Source organism: Sturnira hondurensis, unplaced genomic scaffold (genome assembly GCF_014824575.4).
Source record: "Sturnira hondurensis isolate 20B ecotype Veracruz unplaced genomic scaffold, ASM1482457v3 Scaffold0007865, whole genome shotgun sequence".
Classification (NCBI taxonomy): Eukaryota; Metazoa; Chordata; class Mammalia; order Chiroptera; family Phyllostomidae; genus Sturnira; species Sturnira hondurensis.
The window spans coordinates 5,828,698-5,855,160 of record NW_028080496.1 but is presented as its reverse complement, the minus strand read 5'-3'; the positions used below and the strand labels follow the sequence as shown (position 1 = coordinate 5,855,160).

General features: G+C 45.8%; 1 protein-coding gene across 5 annotated transcripts in view; it reads left to right on the top strand.

Moving 5' to 3' along the window:
- The window catches only part of AKAP13 (A-kinase anchoring protein 13), a 226,398-nt gene that overhangs the window by 133,119 nt on the left and 66,816 nt on the right, over positions 1-26,463 (top strand). For 4 of the 5 annotated variants that reach the window (XM_037053671.1, XM_037053672.1, XM_037053670.1 and 1 more), the window contains 2 exons: positions 20,026-20,101; positions 25,453-25,589. In XM_037053671.1, the coding sequence (XP_036909566.1) occupies positions 20,026-20,101; positions 25,453-25,589 (213 nt within the window). Of the gene's footprint in view, positions 1-13,435; positions 13,943-20,025; positions 20,102-25,452; positions 25,590-26,463 lie in introns of those variants that run through there. The other variant, XM_037053675.1, reaches the window with a different exon arrangement.

Here is a 26,463-nt window from a genome sequence, read left to right as displayed (position 1 = left end):
GTGGCAGGTCACACTGGTACTCAGGGTTGCTACCACATCCCTTTCTGTTTATTCTGAGGGTGCCTCTGCTGCAGGCCTTGAGATTGGACCAGGCCCTGGACCCATCTGGAAGAGAGTGCATGAGAGGAAGCACCAGCCCTCCGTATGGTGTGTAACCACTTTGCGGGCATCAGGGCATTAGTTCTAAGAGCCTGAGAAGTGTTTTCTCTTAACCCACCCTGTGAGGCCAGGGATTATGGGAGCTACAGACTGACTCGTCAGCAGGGGAGAGAGCACATGTACATCTATGCATGAGTTCCTTACTTTAAACACGTACAACAAAGATTCCAAAACACAGTAGGCTATTAGAATGGACTCCCTGCCTGTGGAAGTTACTGTTGTGCATTTCCAAAAGTAAGCCAAGCCTTTACTTTTCAGGTGTATGCTGGTTCGTGTGCCGAACATTGTAATAGAAACTAGGAAAGCCGTGAAAAGCAAAATGACCAAGGTGTATCCCTAAGGAAGGTCTTCCTGTCGAGAGAGACAAAGAACTGAGCTGGGAGTTGACACCTGTGTCCTGGGATCTTCAGAGCAATGACCTATTGTTTAGGCCTATTGATACCAGTGTTCTCTTTGCTGTTTACTTTGGGTGGCATCCCACCGTGAGGCCTTGGGGGATTACTAAACGTTCCACTCAAGGGATTTGCCCCTGGCGATAGATAGCATTGCTGGCCTTGAAAGAGGAAGTTGATCTTTTTATTCCAGTTCCAGAAACTGGTGCGTGTGTCATGAGTGTGTTGCTACGGAGCAGTTGCCGGCCCGGTCGCCATCACACACAGCACAGTAGGCTGTGTTCCTTCCTAGGAGTCATCAGGGCTCCCTAAGGGGATCGTCCGGGGGAGGAGAACAGAGCTCTGGCCCTGCTCCCTCACAGCGCCGAACCCTGGTGCCGCGTCTGCTTCACATCAGGCTCCGTGGGTTGTTTTTCCCCTTGTCTGAGACTGTTCTTTCCTCCTTGACTCAGAAAAAGGACTTAAATTCTGGCTTTCCTGGCATGGAACTTTAATGCAATTGCTGTTGCAGCTAAACATATTAAAAGGAGCAGCTGAACCTGTGAGAAGTAATACTATTTAAAGATTGGCATATAATATGAGGTGTACAGTGCTCTCAGGTCTGCTTTTTAAGTTAAAAAGACCGTGTCCTGTAGACTTTGAGAAACGCTTTCCCCCTGGCACACACCCTTCTCCAGCCCTCCTCATCCCCCAGGCTTCCTCGAAAAAGCCTAGGAGGTGCTGGTCCTTGGTGAGTTCAGACGATTGGCAGCTCCTGCGTAGTGTCACAAGTGCACAGCCATCGGTATCTGCTCACAGTCCCTGGAAGAGAGGAAGGGGTGCAAGCTCATCCGTGCTCAGTAATGCCGTGTTTTCTTATCTCTGTTTTATTCCTGTTAGGGGCAGTGTCTGCATTGTCCTGTGTCTGTCTGTTCCTTGGCATGGCTCTCTGGCAAGGAGTGGGTTAAACAGAAAGCAAAGTAATGCATACCCGTTTAAGAATATGATCTCTGAATCAGCCCGATGTTCTTTAAAGCCTGGACTTACTCTGTGTGTTATCTAATACCAGCCATTTGTTAGTGGGTAAACATGGCAGCTTTCCTGATGATGTGAAAAGTTGCCTCTGTTCTTCCTCCTTAAAGCTCTAGGTAGTGGGAGCTTGGAGCAGGAAGAAGGGAGGTACCAGAGAGAAGAGGGAAGTTGGTGGGGTTAGGGAAGCAGCGGGTACCTAAAAATAAGTCTGTACACGGCATCTGCAAGTCACCACGTTGTGAAAGCATAGAAAGCCCAGCTGTGACAGACCCGAGTTGTCTGACTCTGCTTCCAGCCGTTGTTCGTTTAAGTTTTTGCAACTTACTGCCCAGCACAGAGTGGGGAAGATGAGACTGTTCATAAAATGAGATTTTAATACAGGGAGAAAGGGCTAGTGGACTCTTCTTCCTGTGAAAAGGATTTTATCACGTAACTAATGTAGTACAGTACAGGAAGATAGTTATACAAATCTCTGTATATGTGAAAAAGTAGACATTTGAGATATTTTAAAAAGCAATTTCCAATTGCTTGGAAATACACATGACCACTCAGGAAGTTTCAACAGCCACTGCTAGACGGGGGCGCTGCTAGACCATTGTTGATGTGAAAGACAGGACTTTCAATATCTGCATTTATTTTCATAAAACGAAGGGCCCTTTAGGAGGTTTTTTTTAATAAACAAACAGTAATTAAAACATCTGACAAATGCATGCCATTTATTTTTACAGTTTAACAAGCCAAGCTTGTAAAAGAAACATATTATTCCTCCTTGCCCAAAGCAAATAAACTCTGCTGACCACAAGGAGTAGCTGAGCTGAGAGAGACCTCCACTCTGCTAGGGAAATAGAGAGTGTACGAAGTCTTCTGCCCTCTGTTCAGCCTCCCTCCCGGTGGCCTGTGAGTCTCCATGTTAGCTGCCCCAGGAGGACACCACCTTGTAATGAGATTAGAGCATTTTCTCTCCGTGGAACCTTGGAACACGCGAACCCTCGGGGGAGGGCAGAGTGTTCCGGTGGTTGAAGGTAGAACCTTAAGTGTTGGAGCTGTGACTTGGAAATCCGTGCTGTGGAACATTTCTAAAATATCTATGCGCTTGGCTGGCTTATTAAGCACTGAACAAATTGTTTCCTCCACGGGGTGCGTGAGAAGCGTCCTGGTGGCCGTCACTGACTGCTCTTGGATGGGGATGAGCATCGGTGGACACCAGTCCTGCTAGTAGTGCGGGAAGTTGCGTTAAAGAATCCCTTGGGTCAGCTTACCTGTGGTCGTGTGCCCCAGCCTCTCACAAATGGAGTGGGACATATTCAGCCCTCTGGTCTCTTAGGAAGTGCCTTTCAGCTACATTCATTTGCACAGAGATTGTGGAAATAGTCTTTTCTTAAAGAATTTTAGTCCCTCTCCCCTCAGAAAACTATCTTCGCTTTCATTCCTGCCGTAGGTACTCCTCATTCATCAGCCTCACGCAAAACATTGTGAGATTGTTTGGGCCTCACTTTTACTTACTTACTTTGTAAGTAAAAGCCCTGGCTTTCATCACCGCAGCCTCTTCGAGAGAGAGCCTTCGTCCCAGATCCAGTGGCCCCCTTCTCCCTGCCCCAGCCTTTTCCTGTCGTATTTAACTTACCTCCTTCAACTCTGATGTGAGGGGTTCGTGCCCTGTGTTCTCTCCCCTTAATTCATTGGTGTCCTCATCAGTAATCTCTTTCTACCTAACAACCCAGCAGTTCTCAAATTGTTTGGTCCCCAGATCCCTTTATACTTCTAAAGTTTTTAGGAATTCCAGAGAACTTTTGTTTCTGTGGAGTGTATCTACGAATATGCACCACCAGTAGAAATGAAAACTGAGACATTTAAAAAACATTAACTCATCTATAAAAACAGTAATAAACCCATTGCTTGTTACTAGAAAGAGCATTTTTTGTGAACAATTACTTTTTCATAACAAAATTAGAGAGTGGCGTTGTTTTACTCTAACTTCTTTCTTAATGGAAAACAGATTCTTAAGGCCTTATGGAGTCAACCTATTGCATTTGTCTTCGCTGAAGTATGTGAAGAAAATCCAGCCTAAGACAAATACATGCTTGGAAAAAAGGAAGAATATTTTAATGGTTTTCTCAGATAATTGTGATGTTTCAGTCCTAGATCAGAATCCACCAATGGTAGGCTCTTCAGAGTTATTTGCAGTGTGGAATTGGAAAGCGTATCATTGAACTTTTTATACTCGGGTACACGGAAGTCCGTGGGTCTTTCTTGTACTTTGAATGGATCTTTCATCCATGCCTGATTTTCTAACATCATATGTCAGTCATTTAGGAAATATTGATGTCTTGAGTAATGCAGCTCTTCCAAATATTGGATTTTTTAAATCCTGCAATATCAGAAAATCTCATTTGTGAAGATCGCCGCCAGTCTAGTCAGAAATGTCTTTATTGTTTTGGTAAATCAGCAAGTTCACAGTGGCAAATACAGGTTTTCCAAAATTCTCATTTTCACTTGAAAGTCTAAATTTTACCATCAGTGAGAAACACTGCCAGTTGTTGATCGTAAAAGACAGGTTCACTTTGTTCCTTTTTAAGAAACTACCCAAGTTCTGAATAAGCACCGTTTGCTGGTCACTCCTCCGTTCAAGTTAGAGTGTTCCATGAAAAATCAGCTGCTCAGCTTACAACTAAAACACTTGCTCAGGTGATTCTCCTCAAGGTGACTATGGAACCTCATGTGCAGAAGTGTTTTGTCACTCCTTCCCCCTTTTCACAGGGTATTAAAAAGATGTCTCCCTAAAAGTTGAAATACAATGAAGTTCATCTTTACAGCGTCATCAAGGACATTCTATGTGAAGATGTTTTTGTCTCCAATGGTGAGTGTGTGGCAGTGAAGAATATGCCTATTAGTTCCCTTGGCTAATACTTGATTCATGCTAAGGCCTGAGAGTGCAGAGGTCAAAACAGCACAAAGGGCCAATAACATCTTAGCATTACTGTCAAAATAGTTGTGACCCCTACAGATGCCCTGAGAAGGTCTCTGGAACCCCACGGTTCTGCAGACCGTACCTTGAGAACGACTGCTTTATCTCAGGTTACGGATTTTTGCTGAGAGCAAATGAAATAGCTCTTCAGTTTTTAAACTTGGTGGTGTGGTGTACATGGACTTTACAGTCGGCTTCCGAGGCTGCATGTATGGCCCCACCAGCTGCACCGTTCCAGTCTCCAGTACAGCCGCCACCCACACCAGATTCCTTGTTTCCATTCAGATGCATTGCTGCACTAGCTCATTGGTCCTTTCTGCCTGAAATGCATCCTGGGAGCCTACCTGGGCGCTCTTTCGTTCTTCAAGACCCTTTGCATGTGTGCTGCTCCGCCCTGTGCTGTGCCCTTCACTCACTCAGCCTCCTGTGTGCTCTTCTCCTCCCCGACACTGGAGCACAGAGCGTGGCACCATGGTGTTAACTGTGTGTCCTGCACACAGGGGACTCTGCTGCCTATGCCTTGTTTTCGTGCACTGGGACCTGCTACACTGTCTCACATGTGATGGGCACTTACAATGTTGGATGCACGGAGAGTATTTTGGAAGCAGAGGCACACAGGAAGAACTTCAACAAGACTGATTTTTAGTTAGCTGACAGTTTTCTGTGACACTTGAGTAGTCTTTGCGTGAGGTTATAAATACAATCTTCTCAGTGGAATGACCTTACAGAACCAACACAAACTGTCATTTATGTTTCAAAAAAAGCGTTCAGGGTAGGCAGAGAAGGTCTTCCACTTGTTGGTTAATTTCCGCTATTCCTATTTATTGATAAGGTCTGACTCCTCACGTCATTTGTTTGTAGTGAGCTGAGTAGGTAGAGGCCCTTTTCCTCTAGTCCTTATCTCTGCATAGGAAAACCCGTGGGTTGTTTGAAGTTATGAGTAAAGGAGCTTCTGAATCTAGATGGCCTGCACTCGTTAGTTCTAGTCCTGAGAAGATCTGAAAAGATTCTTTTCAGACCGAGATCGAGATGGCTATCTGTGTATTCACACAGGAGCAACTTGTTGAATGCTAAGGCCAAGGACCTGTAGGAAATCCAAAGAAATAGGAGATGCCTTGCTCCAAGAGTCTTGTACAACAGATACCCAGATAACTGGCGATCAGTGGATGCTGTGCGTGTCATCGGAGTGCTGAGGGCGGCAGGATCAAGGACGCCGAGGCAGCCAGGTGTAGAGTGTAGGTTGAACGTAACAATTCGACTCGTGTCGACTGTGGTAGAGCAGTCACGGAGGGAGAGGTGAGGGAAGAGACTGTGAAGAGGCCGTCGTGGAGGCTGGGCGTCTCTCCCAGAGTCACGCATGTGAGAGCCAGATAAATGCTCTTTATCCCAGTGCCTCGCACTGGGATTCCCGCCTTCTGGGTGGGGATAGTTCAGGACACTAGAAGTTCGGTTCCAATTAGGCACTTGGGGATTGGCCAGGAAAAAAAATCTATAAATATATCTGTCTTACATTACTTCTTTCCCTTTGCCTCAGATGGAGAGGCCTTTTTCTTCTGTTTCCCAAGGCAGACCCTTCGGTCTGTGTTCCCAGCCCCACGCTGACCTTTATAAAGTACTGCTCCGTAGAACAGTTTGGCACTCGGATGCTCAGTAACTCCTGTAGTCTTGGCTTCTGGGGACACTCCCTACCTTCTCCACTTACAGAGAAAAGAAAACTCTTCTCTCTTTCTGCCTCATCATCGTCCTGATAGGAAACATCAGAGGGAACACAGTGGTTTGGTTTTGAAGCAAAGGTGTTTTATTTCAGCTCAAACGAAAGTCAGAATTTCAGTGACTTTATTTTATCTCATGTACCCTTACAGGCTGATTTAAATATCTCTTTTTTAAGTACAGCAGACATGTAATGGTGATAATAAGAAAGTAGAATAACCACACTTGTGGGACTTAGTGTCATAGGCTCTATGCAACATATTTTACATGTAATAACTCAATTTATTCTTCATAACAGCACTCTTTTACTATTTGCCTCTAGTATTTTTGTTCCCGTCTTCCAGGCAGGACATGAGGGAACAGAAAGGTTCTGTAACTTGCCTGAGGCAGACTGGCTCCAAAGTCCCTCCTCTTACTGCCGGGCTAGGAAATAGTGTCCCCGTGCAGTCGGCCATTCCTGCACATGGCATGCCCCGCGGGCGACATCTCCCTGGGACAGGGGCACTTCTTCCTCCCCCCTCCGTTGTCTTCCACATATTTTGGGGGGTAACGACTCTTCCAAAACAAATTCTGACACTTGACCTGAGGTAAACACAGTTGTGTTGTACTTCCTTAAATTTTTTTTTAGAGTATCAGATTGAATACAATGATTAAGTTTGAATTTAGTCATTCTTGAGTGCCGTGATCAAATACTAAATGAGATTCTCTCATTTAGAGACCACTATTTTATCAAGTAAAATAGTGGTCTCTAAATGAACAAAACCAGCCCTGGCTGGTGGGGCTGAATAAAATGATTAAATAAAATGATTAAATTTGAATTTAGTAATTATTGAGTGCCGTGATCAAATACAAGTTCCAAAATAGTGGTCTCTAAATGAACAAAACCAGCCCTGGCTGGTGTGGCTCAGTGGATTGAACACCGGCCTGTGAACCAAAGGGTTGCTGGTTCGATTCCCAGGCAGGGCACATGCCTGGGTTGCGGGCCAGGTCCCCAGTAGGGGGAGTATAAGAGGCAATGATGCAATGATATTTCTCTTCCTCTCTTTCTCCCTTTCCTCTCCTCTCTCTAAAAATAAATGAATAAAATCTTTTAAAAAATAAATGAACAAAACCAGATTTAGCTTTTGGGGGATGTGTGAATGCCAACATTGAACTGGAGGGAGTGTTTTAAAAAGTGGGGGGGGGTTTGTTGTTGTTTTGAAGAGTTTTTCTCTGTACCTTTGCCTTGTCTTTCAGGCAGCTGATTAACAGAGTAACTTGTCCTCTGTGTTTCTTGGAAGGCGTGACTGTACGGTGGTGTGTGTTCAACCCTGGGGAGGAGGGCGGTTGTCCATGGGAAATGGAGTCATTGTTTGGCTTGTCTGACCGACTGAGTTAGAGCTGTTCCTTTTGCCATGAGGTCAAAAATAACAAGAATAACTGAAGTAATTTCCTAAAGTAATACATTTCTATTTTATATGGGATTTCCCTTAGGACAGGGTTATTTTGAAAGTGCGTTTTCATGTCTAGCCAGGACCTCTTCTAGCCTTTAAATTTAGAAACTCTTTTTAGGTGACTTGCCTTTTGTGTATGTTAACACTGACAAAAATTTTCTCTCGTTTAATAACTATATCTGGTCAGGATTATGATTGGTTATAAATGAGTATGTAATTAGCTAGTCATCTAAAACACCTTGGTGTGTGGGGGCGCTCTGCGAGAGAAACAAAGAAATGTCCCTGTCTCTTTCCTTGGAGTCCCAGCACCGAGGGACAACACGCTGTTAACTGTCCCTAGACACAGAAGCTGTTAAAAAACTGAAATCTCGGGTGATGAAATGTTGACAGAGAGGCTGGGTGTGTTTCANTCTCTCGTTTAATAACTATATCTGGTCAGGATTATGATTGGTTATAAATGAGTATGTAATTAGCTAGTCATCTAAAACACCTTGGCGTGTGGGGGCGCTCTGCGAGAGAAACAAAGAAATGTCCCTGTCTCTTTCCTTGGAGTCCCAGCACCGAGGGACAACACGCTGTTAACTGTCCCTAGACACAGAAGCTGTTAAAAAACTGAAATCTCCAAGGAAGATTGGAGATTCTTTCTATCTATAGAAAGAATGACACATGACACACTTTCTATCTATACTTTCTCAAAGGAAGAACCCCTGGTCATTTGTATTGAAAAAAATAACATCCCTTTCTATCTTTTGACATTTGTGTAAAATCAAATATAAGAATACCGATGGTGTGAGTAATGAATTCTAAGTTTTCTTTTCTCAAATTTTAACTTACATCTTCTCCATGGTAGCCTAATTTTATTTTATTTTTTTTAAGTTTGGGGAATTCTCAAGTGGCGAAATAAGATGTGTGGTGGGAAGATAGATTTGTAAAACTGAAGGTAGGACAGACTGCTTTCCTGAGTTGTGTGACCTTGCGCAGCTGACGTTCCCCCTGCCTTTTCCTCACTTGCAGACAGCACTGGTCACCGTACAGCTGTTCGTGGGGAGCAAATGAAATTGTACACGTGGGGGCATCTTCCAAACAGGAAGAACTCAGCAAATGTTGTTTTTGATACATCTTGCCCCAGAAGACCTTTGCTAGACATTATTAAACTGTCTTTTTCTACTGAAACTCTGATTCTGCTGTCTCCCTTTCTTCTCTCCTCCCTCCTACTATTTCACCAAGCTGTTGGTAATTTTAGTAAAGTTTATTAACATTTGTGGGCTTGTTCCATGAGATCTATTTCCTGTAAGGGAGCACAAGTTTGGGACGAGACCTTTTCAAAGCTTTTTGGTTTTTTCTCTTCCATCTTTTTTTCCCTCCATTGTTAGCTCCCAGCTAAATTTTCTTAAGGTTTCTTCTTGCAAAGGCAATGAAGGGTTAAAGCGGTGGAGTTGCTTGCTGCTGTCTACTGCTGATTTGACAGGAGCTGCTGGTTGCTCACCCCTCAGGTCTTCCTCTTCTCCTTCTCACCTGTTTTAACCTCCTTGGGACCTCCAATTCTGTGAGTCAACGGAACGCCAGGACCAGTAGTGCTTGAACACCTGCGCCGAAATTAAAAAGGAAACCCTGATGGAAACAGTGCCTTTGCAGTCATTGTAAACAACTTTCTTCTTTCTCCTCTCAAGGACTCCAGCATCATATGTGAAGGGGTTTTTTTTTTTTTTTCTTCACTGCATCGTGCATTCTGTTATTTTAATCAGACTGGAGTTGCTTAAGTGGGAGCTAACGTTTCACCTATATTCTAGTCAATTTGGCAACAAATGTGTAACTCAGGATGACTCACAATTCTTCAATAAATGAAATCATAGATTAAGGAAGATTGTCATCTGTGGTAGGGCCTTTCCTTCTCATTTCATGTGAAAAGTGGAGCGGGTAGATGTAATGATGCAAGAATTATACTGCGTGTTTCTACACCAGGTTTGGGGCAAATTCTCAATTCCCTTTTTTTTTCTTCTTTCCTGAGTCTGCCTGCATCCTATGAGCTGCATGGCAGGTGGTAAAGATTTCTTAGTCATAGACCGCTGGTATCAGATCAAGAAGGAATTTCAGGTATGATCCAGTGTCTATACCCTCTCATTTTTCAGTTTTGGAAACCTACCTCTGGAGGGTCAAAGTAATTATCCCCAGGTTACTAGGGAGATAGTGGCACACCCAGGAATGGAAAGAATCCCTCATTTTCACCCTGCTACCTGGTGTTCCCTGCAGAGACTGAATTAATCAGTGGTGAGTCACTTAACCAACCAGTGCCCAGTCAGTCACACAGCTGCTGTTTTGTTTCCCAGCCTTGAGTGTTCTGTCGGGATCTGCAGCATACCCACTAGGTGGCGTCCTAACTCAGAAACTTTGCCTCGGGACTTCGGGCAGGGTTCTCCCTTCACTGGAACAACAGGAGCCAAATTGAGGCGACCTGTAAGAATGTTAAATTATTTGGTCAGGTGTTAGATCTTGTCATCAGATAAATTTAATTCATGAACAAAAATGCTGTAGTTCCATTATAATGCACACATAATTTGTGTACTTCATTTTCTGGAATTTTAAGAACATGTTGGGGGCCCTGGCTGGTGTAGCTCAGTGGATTGAGCACGGGCCTGCGAACCAGACGATTGCGGTTCGATTCCCAGTCAGGGCACATGCTTGCGTTGCAGGCCAGTTTCCGGCAGGGGCCAGTTCTCTGCAGGGGATGCACGAGAAGCAACCATACATTGATGTTCCCTTCCTCTCTCCTTCCCTTCCCCTCTAAAGATAAATAAAAAATATTAAAAAAAAAAAAAGAACATGTTGGGCCTGTGGTATGAACAGACTAAAAAGCACTGGTTGCTTCTGTTTAGAATTTGGGACCCCTTGTGGGTGGAGAGTGGATGGAGGACACAGAGAGAAGGAATATGCAATTAATTTCTTAAATAACTGCTATTGTAAGGGGTTGTAAATAACATATATTACATATATGTACACATATGTATGTGTTTTGCTTCAGTTCCCAAAATTAAGGAAAAGAGGAGACATTCTCAAAACGGAAATTTGTGACTCTCAGCTCTAGTTGGATTTAAAATGATTGGTTGTGGTGTTTTAAAATTCTAACCGAATCACTGTTCAGTGGTTCCAGATGTTTTTGATAAAAACTTGGAATTGTCACATCAGCAGCAGCGAAAGGCTAGGACTACAGAGTCTGTCTTCTGTCGGGGAGGGGAGTGGCGAGCAAACCCAGAGGGGAAGGAAAAACAGACTTGTTTCCCCACCCAGAGCATTTTGTTCTCCAAGAAGGAACAGAACACGTAAGGACGGTTCTAAATCATTTAAATGTGTTTACGGGTCCAGAAAAAGCAAGACGTCTGCGTTCGTAGCCTGTAGCACAAAGCCAGCAGACAGTCAGAGATGAAATAGGTTAATCTGTGTGTCTCAAAACAGTAATCTAGGCCATTTCGGGTCATTATATTATTAAGAAACAGATTCCTCTCTAGTTCCATAAACTTCTTGAGGACAGGGACCTTGTTATTTTGTTTGCCGCCCCCCCCCCCGCCCCGCAAGGCACAAAATAGCTGTTAAAGTCAATGTAGATTGTGTACACTTCAGTCCGTAGTTCCAGGAGGTTGGGCATAGAAAGGCTTTCTGTGATTAAAGCATCTGATCCCTAGAGAGATGCCTGGGAACCTTGGACGAAGGAAACATTCGAATCTAATTAAGAGCGAAGGGAGTGGCAGTGGAAGAGACCATATGAGAATGGGGGGGGGCAGCTTTATGCCCACGTGGGGAGGAGGGTGCGCTCAGAACCACAGCTTGGTGGAAGTTCCTACAGAAAAGATCATAAATTATTACTTTTTCTATACACTACAGCCTGCAGGGTCTTTCGATGTGTGCCTTAGACCACATAGTTTCAAAGTATTTGTAAATTGCTAACCGGGTTCCCACCCCTTTGGTGAGCCTGAGCGAGAGTTTTATTTGCGACTCTTTAGTGTTTCTCTAGTCCTCTTGTTTCTCCTGGTTTCCGCTGTCACTGTAATGAAAGGAAGCCTCTGTTTCACTGTACATGTTGACGGTAACATCACCGTCACCCACCAAGGCTCGATGGGGACCCGTGGGGAAGGGGAGGCTGTCCACGCTGGTGAACCGGGGAGGGGTGGGGATCACCGGCCCTGCGTGGGTTGGCGCTGTAGCTGTGGTGTGAACAGCCAGATGAGGACAACGCTGGCATTGGAGCAGGACTGGCTGCGTCTCTCCCTTGAGCCAGTTAGCAACTTGAGTGCCTGGCCCCGAGGAAACGGTGACTCATCAGACCCTCTACCCCCCTTGTAGATGCGGTTCCCGAATACCCTTCGCTCTGACTCTGCTTGCAGCCTGGGCATAAATTCGGGTGTTCTGTCTCTCTCCTCCCTCTCTGTCGTGGTCTTTGAGCTCCTCATGCACACTCTCCAGGTCTGGCCAGGACTCCTGGCCACTTGAGGAAAATCAGCAGCCTGATGCTCTTAGGAGAAAATCTTATTTATTTTTTTATTTTCCCACTCTTTCCCCTCTTTGCCCCCCTCTGTTCCTCCTTCAACCCAAGTGAGAGAATGTCTGAAGTGAGAGAATGAATTCCGGAATAGGCCTGGCACCTGAGAATGTTCCAGAGGGTAGGGGCTCGAAATAGCAGAAAGCAGGCACGTGAAGTTAACAGGCACATATAGAGAGAGCTCAGTTCATGTGAATGGAAGCTTTGAAGGGGGCAAAGTCCCACCCAGGTGACTTTCTTAGTCACAAAAAGGGTTGACGCGTACCCATTCATTTTACTCCTTTCCTCTTTAATTTTCTTTCAAGCCTCCTCCTTCCATTCATCACTCACCTCCCACCCCCACCCCCCAAAAAAGCTGAACTTCTGAGGATTTTCAGACCTTGTCAGACACCTTTGTAGACATTCTGGATCCTAGAGACACAATCCTGAAATACTTGGCTAGCATTTTTCTCATGTTAAATCATTGTGTTGCGTTTGGCAAGGAGACACGGTGTGTGCCTTGAGTAGTTTCAGTTTTCTCTACTTGGTGGGACAGATAAGCGTGTTGTATGTGCCTGTGGTGTTTAGGGTGACATCCCCCTCCCTTTATTACCATGCTGCCCTGACATCAAAGCACTCTTTGCATCAGCGGACGCCTGACAGAGCCTTTTTCATAGGGGGCAGTTGGAGGCGGAGGCAGAGGAGGAGGAGGAGGAGAAGGAGGAGGAAGCGGGTTGGAAAAGGAAGCCTTGTTTTTCTCCTCTTCCTTCGTGGGTGAATCATGTTCCCACCACTGCAATTAGGTTTTCAAAGCTCCAAGGCTGCTGTTGGTCCAGAGCTGAAAGGGCAAGTCCTGACGTTCTTGAGAGTGAGGGGAAAAGGGGGAGGGGGCTGGGGTTGGGCAGGGCCAGCGCCCAAGGAGGGAAGGAGGGAGGAGGGAGGCGAGCAGGAGGAGGGGCCTTTTTTTCCTCCTTTTCCTCTGCTGTCAGGACATACTTTCAACTTAAATCAGAACCAAGCCCGACTGCCTGGTGAGCAAGACAGACTGGAAAGGCTCTTTACTTCAGATAGAATCTCTAAGCTGCTGCTGCTGCTTTTTTTTTTCCTGTAAAGCAAAAAGAAATTGATTTTTCTTGTCTTTTTTTTTTAAATGCAAGAGCAGAATTTAATGGGATTTTTTAAGATGTCATTTCTTTGAAATAGACTTGTCTTCCCTTTTTTCCCGACGAAGTCCATCCTGGAGTTTTATTGCCTGCGCTGGCTTTCTCCCCGTGTGCATTGGCCGTAATGCTCAGCCAGTTCATTCTTTATTTTTCTACTGGAGTTCTCGCCAGTGATGGAAGTGGCATGTGCTTCTCGTTCAGTCAAGCTCTGCATACACGTATAGCATCAGGAGGCATTTACTGTTTATATTATGAATTATAAATTCATCATCCCAGTGCTCTGAAGTTGTCAGAAAATTCTCGCCCAGTCGAGGAGTTGGATCCTATACTTGGTTTCTTTTTAATTCATTTCTGGACGCCTTGACAGTTCAGTAGAGACAGGAGTCTAGAAGGCACCGGTCTCCTCCAGCTCGCCGTGAGGGATTTGGAACTCTGGACTAGCGTGAGTACGCTGGCCCCCTGAGTTCCCGGTGGGCACCTCTCCCGTGTTGGTTTCCTCTCGCCTGCGCCTGGTCAAAATGTATGAAAGGCACAAGCGACGGTACAGCCTCTGTGACATCTCCAAGGTGGACAGGGCTGTGGACGTGGTGCTGCTGAAGGTAAGGGGCGTACTCGACACATTGCCAAGCTCTCAGGCTCTTTTCTCTTGAATTTGATAGCTGGGTCCCTGGCCACCTGCGCTGGGAGAGGTACTGAGAAGTATACCCGAACATTGCGGGATGGTGGTTGGCTCGTGATGTCTTAAAGGAGTATCTGATCAAAGGCAGTGGGACTTGAGAGGTGCCACTGGGCCCCTTACTGTTTAAATGTCATTTTGCATTCTTTAAAATGACTTTGTGTGCTCGGGAGAACCTCATACGCTTGAAAGATTCATCTTTTGGAGGGAGAGATTCATCTTGAAAGTTGCTCTGTCTGTCCCTCTGTCCCCGTCATCCCCACCCACTCCCCTCCCACCCCAACCCCTTCTGTCTGGGTGTGTTTCTCCCTTGCTGCCCCAGGCTCTTAGCCTCTCCGTCTTTTGTCTGAGCCTTTTCTGTTGTTTCTTCCCTCACAGCTCTTTTTGGGAAAGATAGCCTTTATTTTCTTTGGAAGTTTCTCCAACTAATTTATGTATTAAAGTGGCACAGTGGTCCTTTTCGGCTTGGTGTGCATGGTTGCCGGGTCTGGCCCAGAATCGGAAGATAGCTGTGTTTGTTTTCCCAGTGTTAGGTGTCCAGGCAGGATGAGGGCGGAGACGCGGGGCAGCTAATTGCTCAAGGAGGCATCCTTGAGCCTAAAATTAGTAAGAACTCCTCCAGTCATAGGATGGGAGTCTGGGAATATTGGATGACTTCAGGACTGCTTTTTGGAAGTTTAGCAGTTTTCTGGCAAAAGCAGGGGAAATTGGAAGCCTACCAAGAGATGCGGAAAAGAACCTCAGGACCTGAACTGGGGAGCGTATGGAGCTGGGGAGGTGCAGGCAGTGTGGTACTGCATTGCCCTGGTCAAGGAAATAGTGGGGCTGTTTTACTGATTTATCAATTCTGTTTGTTACTGGAGACCCCCTGATCTTTTTCACTGGTCCATTGAGGCCCAGAAGACTAGGCCATGGAGCCAGTGAAGAGCACCTTGAATGATCTGTGATTGGTGGCGGTAGCGGGGGGCGGGGGGGGTGTCCGTACCCCTCTGCCCTTGCTGTCGGATGGTGGCTGGACCTGCCAGGCCTAGACTGACAGCTGTTGGCAACTTGGCATTTCGAACTGGTTCCAACATATTACTCATTTTAGTTTCTCTGAAGCATGATATCCTTTTTGAAGTCACACTGTTCTGAAAGTTTTGTCCTCATATACTTAGGAGAGCCAAGTTTTTAGGGCCTTTCTGTGCCCGACAGTGATTTTATGTGTCTAGGGAGACAGGAAGAGAGGGAGGGGAGCTAGAAAACCTCAGACCAGGTATCGTGAGGCATATCATGTGTTTTAAAATGCCGCGGCACGCAGAACCCTGTGCTCCGACTGGGTGGGGAAGCCCGTCCGAGGGGCTCTTCCTCAGCGGTGACAAAGCACTTCTTTAGGCATTGCCTCACCGGGGACTGTCCAGCAGCCNGAGTGCATTCACCCCAGGGCCCCCCCCCCCCCCCCCCCCCCCCCCGTTCTCGTATGGAGAGCTCAGGGGTTCTGTGGACCGTGGAGAGTGGAAACAACTTGAGTGACCAAGATACATGTGATTCTTCTCCCAAGGCCACAGCTCACGGAGGCTATCATTAGTTTTTTAGATGAATCTTGGTTTATACCAAAGTTCCTGCTACATTTTCCGTCGAGAAAACTTCACTTCTCCAACAGTAGACTTTTTTTTTCTTTTTTTACAAATAAGTGTACTCAAGGAGCCCAGAAAACAACCTGTTTCCAGCCTGGGATGAGTGTTAGTGACTGTTGGATGTCAGGTGTAGTGCTGAGTCTGAGGGACACGCGGTTCTTTAAAATCCTCGTATCACTGAAGGACAGGCAGTGAAGGGAGAAGTAAATAAAGCACAATTTACTGTGAGTGGTTCGACAGAAATAAGCAGCAAGCTGTGTGAGAAATAGTGGGAAGACCTATGTTAGATAAAATCTTTCTCAGGTGCTGACATTTAGAAATCCTGATGCCTACAGGATAAGAATCTGCTCGCTCTCCCAAGAGAAAGAAAGAATGAACAGCAAATGCAAGGCCCTGAGATAGGAAAGGACCGACGGAGCCATTATGGTGGGAGCATCCTGAGTCCATGAGGGGCAGAAGGGAAGGCGGGAGGCAGAAGTGGGACCTTTCATTTTGAATCAGTATCTTTATTCAATATTTCAAAAATAATGGTGTTGGGTATGTTTGCCACTTGGATTCTCATGTATATGTTCTCACTCCACTTTTATTGGTGGAAGTTGGCTTTTATATGAAGGAGTTTATAATTTTCTCACATGTTCATCAAGTATATCTAAGCACTCAGAGCAAGGTCCCCAATTCATGTTAAATACTCAATGAGTCTTTGTTACTTGAATGAGTTCATCTTTTAAGATTTGTGAGTATGCATTCATACACACCACGTTATATAAACTGTCTGTGATGTACTGATAAGGCTGGTGCAAGGTCACAGAGCTGAAGTATGACCGCAATCACAGAATTGAGATTTTTGAACCTGTCCCGTTGGTATTCCACACTTACGACTCAGTCCCTCCCACTGACATCCTAATAATCCACTGGAGATTAGCTTCAAAATTCCCATCCTGTGTTATGTGCCCACACTTTTGTCGCCTTGTTTTGCATTCTGATCTGGTCCCTTTGTTGCCAGGTCTGCATAGCTGGTTTCGTGATAGTTCTTCTGCATTAAGGCCTTCAGATTTTCCTCCTCCATTGATCTCTGTCTTCAGGTCAGCTCTTGCTTCCTTCCCATCGTCAACCCTCAATACCCCCCAGATCTTACCTCCTTTCTGGATTTTTTTCTAAATAGTAACACAGTAAGTTGATCATATTCCTTGTCGCCCACCCTTCCAGACCCCCAAGTACACACATGTCATTCCTCTTCTTCACTACACAACATTCCTTTGGTTACTCTCTCCTAATGCATGCATGGCTTTGGGCTCTTAGCGTGAGTGGCTGGTAATGATGGATCCCACGTTCAAACGGGGTATGGAAGGGTTTTGTTAGCCTGTGTCCCTCCGCACCCTTCACTAAGCTCGTACTGACCTCCCAAGTTGGTGAGCGACAGGACCTTTCCCCTCTGGCAGTTCCCTAGGTAACTCCTGATAAGCATTGCTGAGACCATTCTTCACACAAGAGGGTAGCAAGGACCAGGAGTTTGGTAAAACTAGCATGCCAAGAAGAAGAGGGTCAGAATCTAGGACCGACTGCTGATTAAACTGATTTCGGCACAGGGGGCCGTTTCTTTATCATTTGGGGTAGTGGCTTCCGCATGTTACTGATGATGTATTGAGAGCACACTTTGTAGCTAGGAGTTCATTGTATCAGATAAGTGGTTAAAAGATTTCCAACTGTGTTTCTTGTGCACAAAAGGGAAGTATTTGTAGAGGAGGACCACCCCCACCCCCCCTGCCCCATTCATGAAGTTTGGGCCGGCCACGTGGCCTCATTCCTTAAAGCTCAAGAGTAGCAGCTTGCCATTAACTTCATTGTTATTTTCCAGAGAAATATACATCCTTGAAAAGTTTGCTTGCTCTAAAAGACTTCCACATTGTATCCAAAGATAAGGAGGCTGAGAACCAAAGACAGCTACACCATCTGCTCAGTTACAATCTGATTCCCTGAAATGAGTTTGACTCAAATGTTGGCTTTTAGGTCCGGATGGTGGGTTTTTGCTTCCTTTTGTTCAGCTTTGGAACTCAGGCTGGATCTCCTGAGACAGTTGCAGAGGAAGTAAATACGGGGCAATGGCTGGGAAGGCTGGGTGTAACCATGAGCTGTATTATTAGGATGTTGGAATATAAACAGGAGCAGAAACACTGCCAAAAACAAAAGGCAAGCTCCCTGTGCGCTGGAAGTATGTACAAGTCTATTTTCAGACTGATGGGAATACAGCGTGGGTGTGGTTTATGTAATCACACGGGGTCCCAGGGAATGAAACGTGATATCGGGGCCGGGGGTGGGGGGACTGGCATTTCTTCTGAAGTAGCTTCTCTCATCCCATGTGGCGTACGCACTGCACCTCACCAGCACTGGGGATGTGGGCACCTGCAGTGCCCGTGAACTCTTAGTCACGGAGATCACAGGGATGCTGTGGCCAAAAGACTAACTTTGTTTTTTGGCTGAAGATTCATGAATGTGGTCGGAGCCAGAAAGTCTGTTTTAGTAACGTATCCCTCCAAAAGATGTGCGTAGTTAACGGCAGAGTTTCCGTTTTCCTCGTTTTGAGCTACTTGTTACACAAAATTTGTGAATCCTCTTGAACTAGTCTCTCCCTTTCCCATTCAGTTACTTGCTGATCCTGTATTTGACTAGAACAGACTCTATCAGGGGGAAATCTGGAGAGAGGGGCTCGTGATTATCACCTCCGTTTTCCTCTTAAAACTCAAGTTATTAGCAGTCTCAACACTATTGTGTCTTCCTCTTTTGTCTCTTAATCCTAATTTGGCGATCAGAATCTTTTGCCAAACCTGGTCTCAGAGCTGGCTAAGAAGCATGTTGATAGTACAAAGAACCCCCTTATTTGCTAATGTAAATGCCTCAGTCTTAGGGGTCATTTTTTTTTTTTTTTTTTTTTGGAGAAGAGAGAGAGTAACCTGAGAGTAGATGTGTCACCTTGTCCCTACTCAGGGCCATTCTTCTTTCCTCAGTTTATTCGCCTTTGGGCTGTTTATTGCCCACCCTCTGCCGGCCCCCCCCCGCCCCTCCCCCCCGTCCCCGTCCCCCTTCCCATCCCAGAAACATCTAAGGAGAAGGTCTCTAGTCTGGGTTAGAATGATAGGCAGTAACGTTGTTCATGATATTCCTGTGTTATCTTTTCAGTGTCTATGGGATCTATAATAATGCCCCCCTTTAATTTCTGATACTGATAATTTGTAACTTTTCTTCTTGGTCAGCCTAGCTAGAGTTTTACTGATGTCATTGATCTTTTCAAGGAAACTATGTTTTGATTTTATTGTTTCTCTGTTTTCCATTGCATTTCTACTCTTTGTATTTTTCTTAAATCCTATTTGCCACTGGTTATTCTCCCTTTTATAGTTTTTTTTTAAGATTTTATTTAGTTTTAGAGAGAGGGGAAGGGAGTGAGAAAGAGAGGGAAAGAAACATCAGTTGCTTACCTCTCGTACATGCTCTGACTGGTGGTCAAACCCACAACCCAGGCCTGTGCCCTGACCAGGGATTGAACCAGCGACTTTTTGCTTTTCAGGAGGACACCCAGCCAACTGAGCCACACTGGTCAGGGTTCTAGTTTTTTAATGTGGTAATTGATATTACTGATTTGAGATTTTTTTTCTAATATAGGCATTTAATATTATAAATTTTTCTCTAAGCACTGTTTTAGCTGCATCTCAAATTTTATAGGTGTTTTATTTTTATTCAGTCCAAAATATTTTTCTAATATTTAACTAATATCCAATGTTTCCTTAAGATTTCTTCTTTGATCATGGAATTTTTAGATTTTTTTTTACTTTTAAATATTTGGCTTTTTTTAGATATCTTTTTTTAATTTGATTTCTAAATTTAGTACTGTGTAAAGTAAAGATCATGCTTTGTATGCTTTTAATCCTCAAATCTGAGATGCATTTTATGCCATAGAATATGGTCTGTGTTTCACATGTATTTGAAAAGAAAGTTTATTCCACTCTTTTGGGGTAGAGTGTTCCGTGTGTGTTTGTTGCGTCAAATTGGCTGATAATGTTTTTCAAGTTTTCTGTATTGTTACTGATTTTGTGTCTATTCTATCAGTTACTGAGAGAAGGTTATCAAAAATCTCTAATGATAATTTAAAAAATTATATTAAATGCAATAAAAATTACTTTTATATGCCTAACTTTTATTGAGTCTCCTAAAAGCATTGTCAGTTACCTTCATTTAATTGCAAAAAGGTATTTTTTTCTTAAAATAATTTTACCTACTTTTCAACAAAATTTTAAAGAAAAAAAATGGAGTGATGGTACAGTAGATATACTTGCAGTGGCTGGAAAGTCATCCCACATTACTTGTCTGTCTGACACCGCCTGTTTCTCTTTGTCCTCAGATAAACCGAGGAAGCTGGTGCACGATAGAGCCCTGTGCCGATGCGCCGTCTCTCTTGGCTCCCACGCAGAGCCCAGGTAGGTGGGGTGTGCCCACTTCCAGTTCACCCAAACACCTGTGTCCAGCACATCTCTGTTCTAGAGCCGAAGCCCCACTGTCGTAGCAGACTGTTGGGTTTGGGGGTCTGTCCTTTCTCAGCGTGACATGTGGTAAGTAAAGCAGAGGGAAGGATTGTGTGTGGTTGGGGTTTGTAGGCACTCTCTCTCATGATGGACAGTGAGCACATGTAATGACCTAACTTAGCAGGAATTCCTCACATGGGACTTTGTGATCTATGAATTCATCTGTGAAGGCGTCTGTGCATGTACACACGATAACATTGTCCTAATCTGGTAAAACCGTAAATACATACTGTTAAGGACTAATCTGTGGCTCTCCATTTTGGCTGCACATTGAAAGTTTCTCAGCAGAGTTGGGCGGGGTGGGGGGTGGGGGATGGACCAAAAGGTGAAGGGGATTCAGATGTACAAACTCAGTTGTAACAGAAGTCAGTCGTGGGGATGTTGTGTACAGCACAGGGAATACGGTCACTACTGTTGCAGTGACTCTGGTTACTGGGCTTCTCGTGGTCATCGCTTCCTAAGGTCTATAAATATCAAATCACTGTACATTGAAACTAACATAATATTTTATATCGAATATAATTAAAAAGAGCTTTACCTTCCAGAATGAAACTTTTTTAAGAAACGTGTCTTGGGAGTGTTAAGATACGCTGATGACTGGGTCCTGCCCCCAGAGATCCTGATGTAATCAGGCTGGGGGTGTGGCCCCAGTGTCAAGCTCTTTAAAGGCTCCTTTGGTTCCTCCCTGTGCAGTCAGCCGTTAAGAACCACAAGCTTCGGGAGGATGGTCAGGAGTTGAGTCTTTCCCTCAGTGCCCCTGAGGTCTTAGTAACAACGGATGAGGGTAGAATGCTCTTAATACCTTGCTTGGTAGTAACACAGCACGTGGCTAATGATGAGTTAGGTGTCCCAGCTGCTTCCGAGGTTTAGTCACTAATTCACTGTGACAAAGACGTGGTCTCTCATGTCTTTGTGCTCTGTTGTCCCTGATCTCCAAAGCTTTTCTCACTGGCGGTGTCGCCAGCGTGCCGCGGTGAGTAACTGTGAGTCCCACTGCCCGTCCCTGCAGCTGCCATGGGAACACCTTCTGTCCGCATTCTGGGCTCTTACGTCCACTTCCCCCAACAAAAACACCTCCTGTTCACCTCCCCAAATTTTAACTGCTCTAGAAATAATTACCGAGTCCTCCTTCACTGGTCTTCACTGGTCTTTCCAGTCACAGTTTAGCTGTGACTCTGCTGCGGTAGCAAGAAATCGAAAGACAAATGTCAGGTCCTCTCTCTCCAGGTTGGTTTCTCGCTGATTCTCAGCTCTCTGAGGGTGCGCCGTAGGAAGTGCCGGACACAAATGTGGAGCGTGCTTTTCTCTGCTTCTGCGGCACGTGGAGGAAGTGGTTAAAGGTCATGAACGTGCGCTGGTTGTGTTTAGGGTCTCCACGTATTAGGATCTGTCTGCCCCCAGATTTGGCTGACACTCCCCCCATGCAGCCCCCTGGAATCTTTTACGTTAAAATATCTACTCATGTTATTCCCTAAGCTGGGGCTTTTTCTAAAAGTCTAGTTACTCCTAACCTCCCAGGCAATGGCACTCTCTGCTCTGTGAGGTTGAGCGGGGTTGCCTCACCATTTGAATGCTCATAGGACGTTTCTCCACTTGGTGCCATTTAGTTTACTCATGAAATAACTCAACTTTTGAGCCCCTGAGCTTTTCCCCGGGGCATAACCTTGAGCTGTGTTGACCCCCTCCATACTCCAACCCCAAACATATCCCCTTTGGAAGTTTTAGAGCGATTCTTTCTGACCCTCCATTTAACAAAGCCCAATATCTGGGTTATGCTTCTGAAGTTCAGATGTGAGGTTTTTTATTTCAGGCATTGTTTTTTTTGTGAATTCTAGACAGGTTTCCTTCTTGAACACAGCTTAGGACAGCAATAGTGTTAGGCCCAATGAGAATGTCTTTTAAAACTACTTTGTATATTTTCAAGTTCTGGATAAATAAGTACAAGATTGCATTATGATTAGCAGGGTTCAGTCAGCGAAGCCAGTGAGTGCTGCTGGTATGTTCCTGTCCCTTTCCCAACTACAATCTGTTTGCGTACATGTAATTTTATACCTAAATGACCAGATAGCATCATTAAAAGGACACGTTTTGCTGGCTGTTAAAAAACTAATGGCTCAGGTCGCAAAAGTTCCTGGCATTTATTTATGGGTCATAAAACAGGCCTGGCACACCTGGCACACCTCAAGGTAACGTCCTGACTGGTGACTGGTGGCTGGTGGAAGCGCACGGCAGGGGTTAATGACGCCTTAATATCGTTAGGCATGTGTATCACACGCCTGCTCCGTGCTGAGGGGCAGGGTTCTGGTGCCGTCTGCACAGATGATTTCTGTCACTGCGACTGCTTTAGGGAGGTGCTGGTCACCTCATTTCACAGGTATGGACATGGCATGGAGACGTCGAGGGGTAAATATTACTTCTTCCCGGGGGTGTTTCTGCTAATAAGTCACGACAGAATTAAGTCTGAGGCTAGTTAGTGCCCAGCCTTGTCTGTACCTTCATGTACTGCTGTCTTTTATTCATTGGAAAGAAAGGAAAGATTGTATTTCTTTTTAAAACTTACTGACACACATGAGCTGGTGTGTGTAGGTTAGCTTTGTCTTTGCCCTCCCCCACCCCCATTTGTGGGGGTTCAAAGTGGTTTAAAGCCCCTCGCTTTCCCTTCCTTCATGTTTCCATGATCTCTTCTTCCTCCCGGTCCCGACAGAGACCTTTCTGTCACGCAGCAGCCCCTTATCCCGCACTCAGTTGGTGGACCCTGTGGTCCTTGGACTTCTTTTCTGGGTGAGGCATTCCTGCAAGGGTGAGTCTGGATCTGCCCTGTGGACTTTCCATTCGAATGTCTTCAGCTGGTGTGTTTTCCCGTCAGAATCTGGATGCGGCCTGTCAGCCTGCCAGCTGGCCTGCTGGGGCTCGGCACAGTTGCTGCGACAGCCTTTTCTTTCCTTGGCTAGCCCCCTATTTTCCCCTCGGCCACGGAGTGGAGTTTTTGGTTTTTCCGAGTGCGGAAGAAGTAGAAAGCTCACACGCACCAGCCCCACCTGAGGTAGTGCGTACTCTGAAATGCGCGTGGGAGAGGACACTCAGAATGCCCACCATTTCCAGTCGGAAAAGCCAGGGCTGTTCCCACAGAAATAGCACACTCAGACACATTTTGGATGCCAAGATTAGAAGGAATTAATGTCATTTTTTTCTTTCTCCGAAATATTTTCAGATCAATCTGTGAGCCCAACTTTACCTCCCATGGCATCCCCTGTGTATTTCTGTGTTAAAATCGCCTCTTACTATGTTCATTTCCACTACGAGATTGTAACCCCCCACCCCCCCCCCCGACTAAACCCCTCGTTTTTGGACATTCCTGGTACATAGTCAAATGCCTAACTCATAGAAACGGTCATTTTGTTGCCAGGTGATTCATGACCTCTCCCAATATGGCGCCTCTTTGATCCTTCCTTTAAGATCCAGAGCAAATTAATTTACTAATGATCAGCTGTTAGTTAACTAAGAACAACTTCCTCTTCTCCTTTGCGTAGGCGTGTGCACGCACTTATCGTCCTCCCGTGCCCTCCAACAATTGAGAGAGACACTGGGGGCGTCTGGTCCGATCCGCATGTCCCTTCTCCGCAGAAAGAAACCTCTCGCCCCGGTCCTCCAGCCTTTGCTTCAGACCGTCTGGTGCAGCGACACTCGTGACTTTACGAGGCCCAAGCCCTTGCCCGGCAGCCCGGTCACGGGGAGGCCCTGCGCCTCCGGGCCTGCGGGGTCTCTTCTGCCTGGGAGCGGCAGCAGCAGCAGCGTCCTCAGGCTCGTGTTCTTCCCGCCCCTCTGGCAGCGGGTGAACGGGTTTGCTGTTTGCGCTGCTGTGACCTCATTCCCACGCACGCACTTCTGCCTGCGTTGTACATTTAAGCAGTGGCCAGGAACGAGCCCAGTTCTGTGGGTATTGGTGCAGCCGTCCCACGGTGGCAGGCCCTCCCTCGTTTTGGGTTTGGGTCTGTTAACGGAGCCTAAACGATGAGCGTTGTGTGTCTGCCGTCACCTCGCGTTGTCCGCTGGGTGGCGGGGGTCTCCCCTGCGCCTCGTCACGCAGCGTCACCGACAGTTTTGATGAACATGCGCCTGTGTGTCTGTCCATAGCGCACATAAAAACGCTCACGAGATGATGTTTTGCTTTTCAAAGCTTCTTTTTTTTTTTTTTTTAAGATTTTATTTATTTATTTATCTTTAGAGGGGAAGGAGAGAGGGAGAGAAACATCAATGTATGGTTGCCTTTTGTGCATCCCCTGCTGGTAGTTAGCCTGCAAGGAACCGGCCTGCAACCCAGGCATGTGCCCTGACTGGGAATCGAACCTCGATTGTCTGGTTCGCAGGCCCGCGCTCAATCCACTGAGCTACGCCAGTCAGGGCTGCTTTTCAAAGCTTCTTGAAGGAGGTTGGTACCTGCTCTCTTCTGCCTGTCTTTGGGTTTTTGGTTTCATCATGTACAAGCGATTGCGACTCTGGTCCTGGCAGGTCCACATGTCCGTTTGTTCACAAAGGTCGTAGGAGAGAATGGGTGAAATACCTTGCTGATTTTAATATAGTAAGTCTTCAGAATTCTTGGGTGCACCATTGTAGCATTTGTGTTGGAGCCCCTCCGTCTGGCACTCCAGTCCCTGACCTAGTTCCTGAACTGAACACAGAAGCTAGATGACACATTTTCGCTTTTCAGCGAATTATTCTCCACTGTCGGATCATTTTCAGTACAAGAAATCAAGTAATTACATTTCTGTTCTTACTCATTCAGTCCCACAGTTTAGTACACTGATATGTTTATTAGATATGCTTCCCCTCTTTTATCTCAGTATTTTGATAAAGTAACAAGTTTCCAGAAACAACTCAAAGCAAATTCGCCACAGACCCTATCACATAGTTTCCAATTTTGATACCCCAAGAAATAAAAACCTCTTAACTACCAGGAGGGAAAGATTTCCATTTGAGTACCTAATTATAGATACAACTGTGGCTCTAAATCAGTCTATCTTTTTGTACCTGTCTCTTACGCGACAGACTCATGGTTGTTGTGTAGTAACGGTATCGACCTAGAATCAGAGTTCCAGAGTTGAAAGCTGCTCATTTGATTGTGTCCTTTACAGCGTCCCGGTAAAGAAGGGGTGCGGGAGGAAGGTGGGGTAGTAGATTTAAAAGGCTGATTGCTGGAATGAAAAGAAACTGATTTTTTTTTTTAATCCATCCATTTTCTTTTTCAGAATGTGAGAACTTTCTGGATGTTGGGCTGGGCAGGGAGTGTGCCCCCACGCACAGCACACTTAAAAGAGAGTCTGGGAGTGATTCTGACCTCTTCCACTCACCCACGGAAGAGGTGGACAGCATCGTCTTCTCCAAGGTAGCTACGTCCGCCACTCCTGCCGGGACTCGTCATCCTTCCACCCTTACAGCGCTTCTCTCCGGCTCTCGGCGGATCTGAGAGAAGCGTCAAAGCTCCCCTTCGGGGCAGGATGCTCCAGGTTTCCGAGGGGCTTAGACACAGGCATTGGCCTTTATTTTCTGCAGAATCATGGCTGGTTCCATGCAAGTTTTGCCACTCACTTTGAAGCCTAAAGAAGTGGACATGAATGAAATCAGATGACAATGAGTGCTTTTCAGTGGGCAGGAAGGACCATGCCTCGGACTAGATGATGTCATGTGTATAAACTAACCGCAGAGTCCTTTCTGATTCATGTGTTTAGGCCTGAAGCTCACTGCTGAGCTTGGTGATGTCACGCTGCTTAATTGGAACAGTCTAGATCTCTGCTAGGGAGCCCAAGCTTTCTCTCCAGTGAAAGGCCAGGCACATCCACATGAATCACCTTGTGTTTTTTGTATAATTTGAGGCCCTGTAAGAGGCCAGGGCGGGGGGTGGGGGAGTGTGTGTGCTCATGTTCGCACCCAGTTGCAGAGAGTTCTGCTTTGATTCCTGAGAGAACTAGAAGGCTTTCCCACCAAGGGTCAGAGTAATACTCAGGTCTTCGCCACAGGTGGGCGTCTTGGTAGGAGGGGGCAGGGGCAGACGCGTTGTGGCAGCTGGGGAGCAGTCGTGTTCAGTGGACGATTCCATTTTCCGGGGACCATGTGAGGATGCTGTGTTGCAAAGTCATGGTAGAAGGTGGAGGCTGAAGGTTCTGGGTTCTGCTCCAGAACCTGTTTAAGTCTCTGCGGATGTACCTTCAAACACTTGTTCATCTCGGCGGCTCTCGTGTGTCCATTTGGCCTTCCCCAGC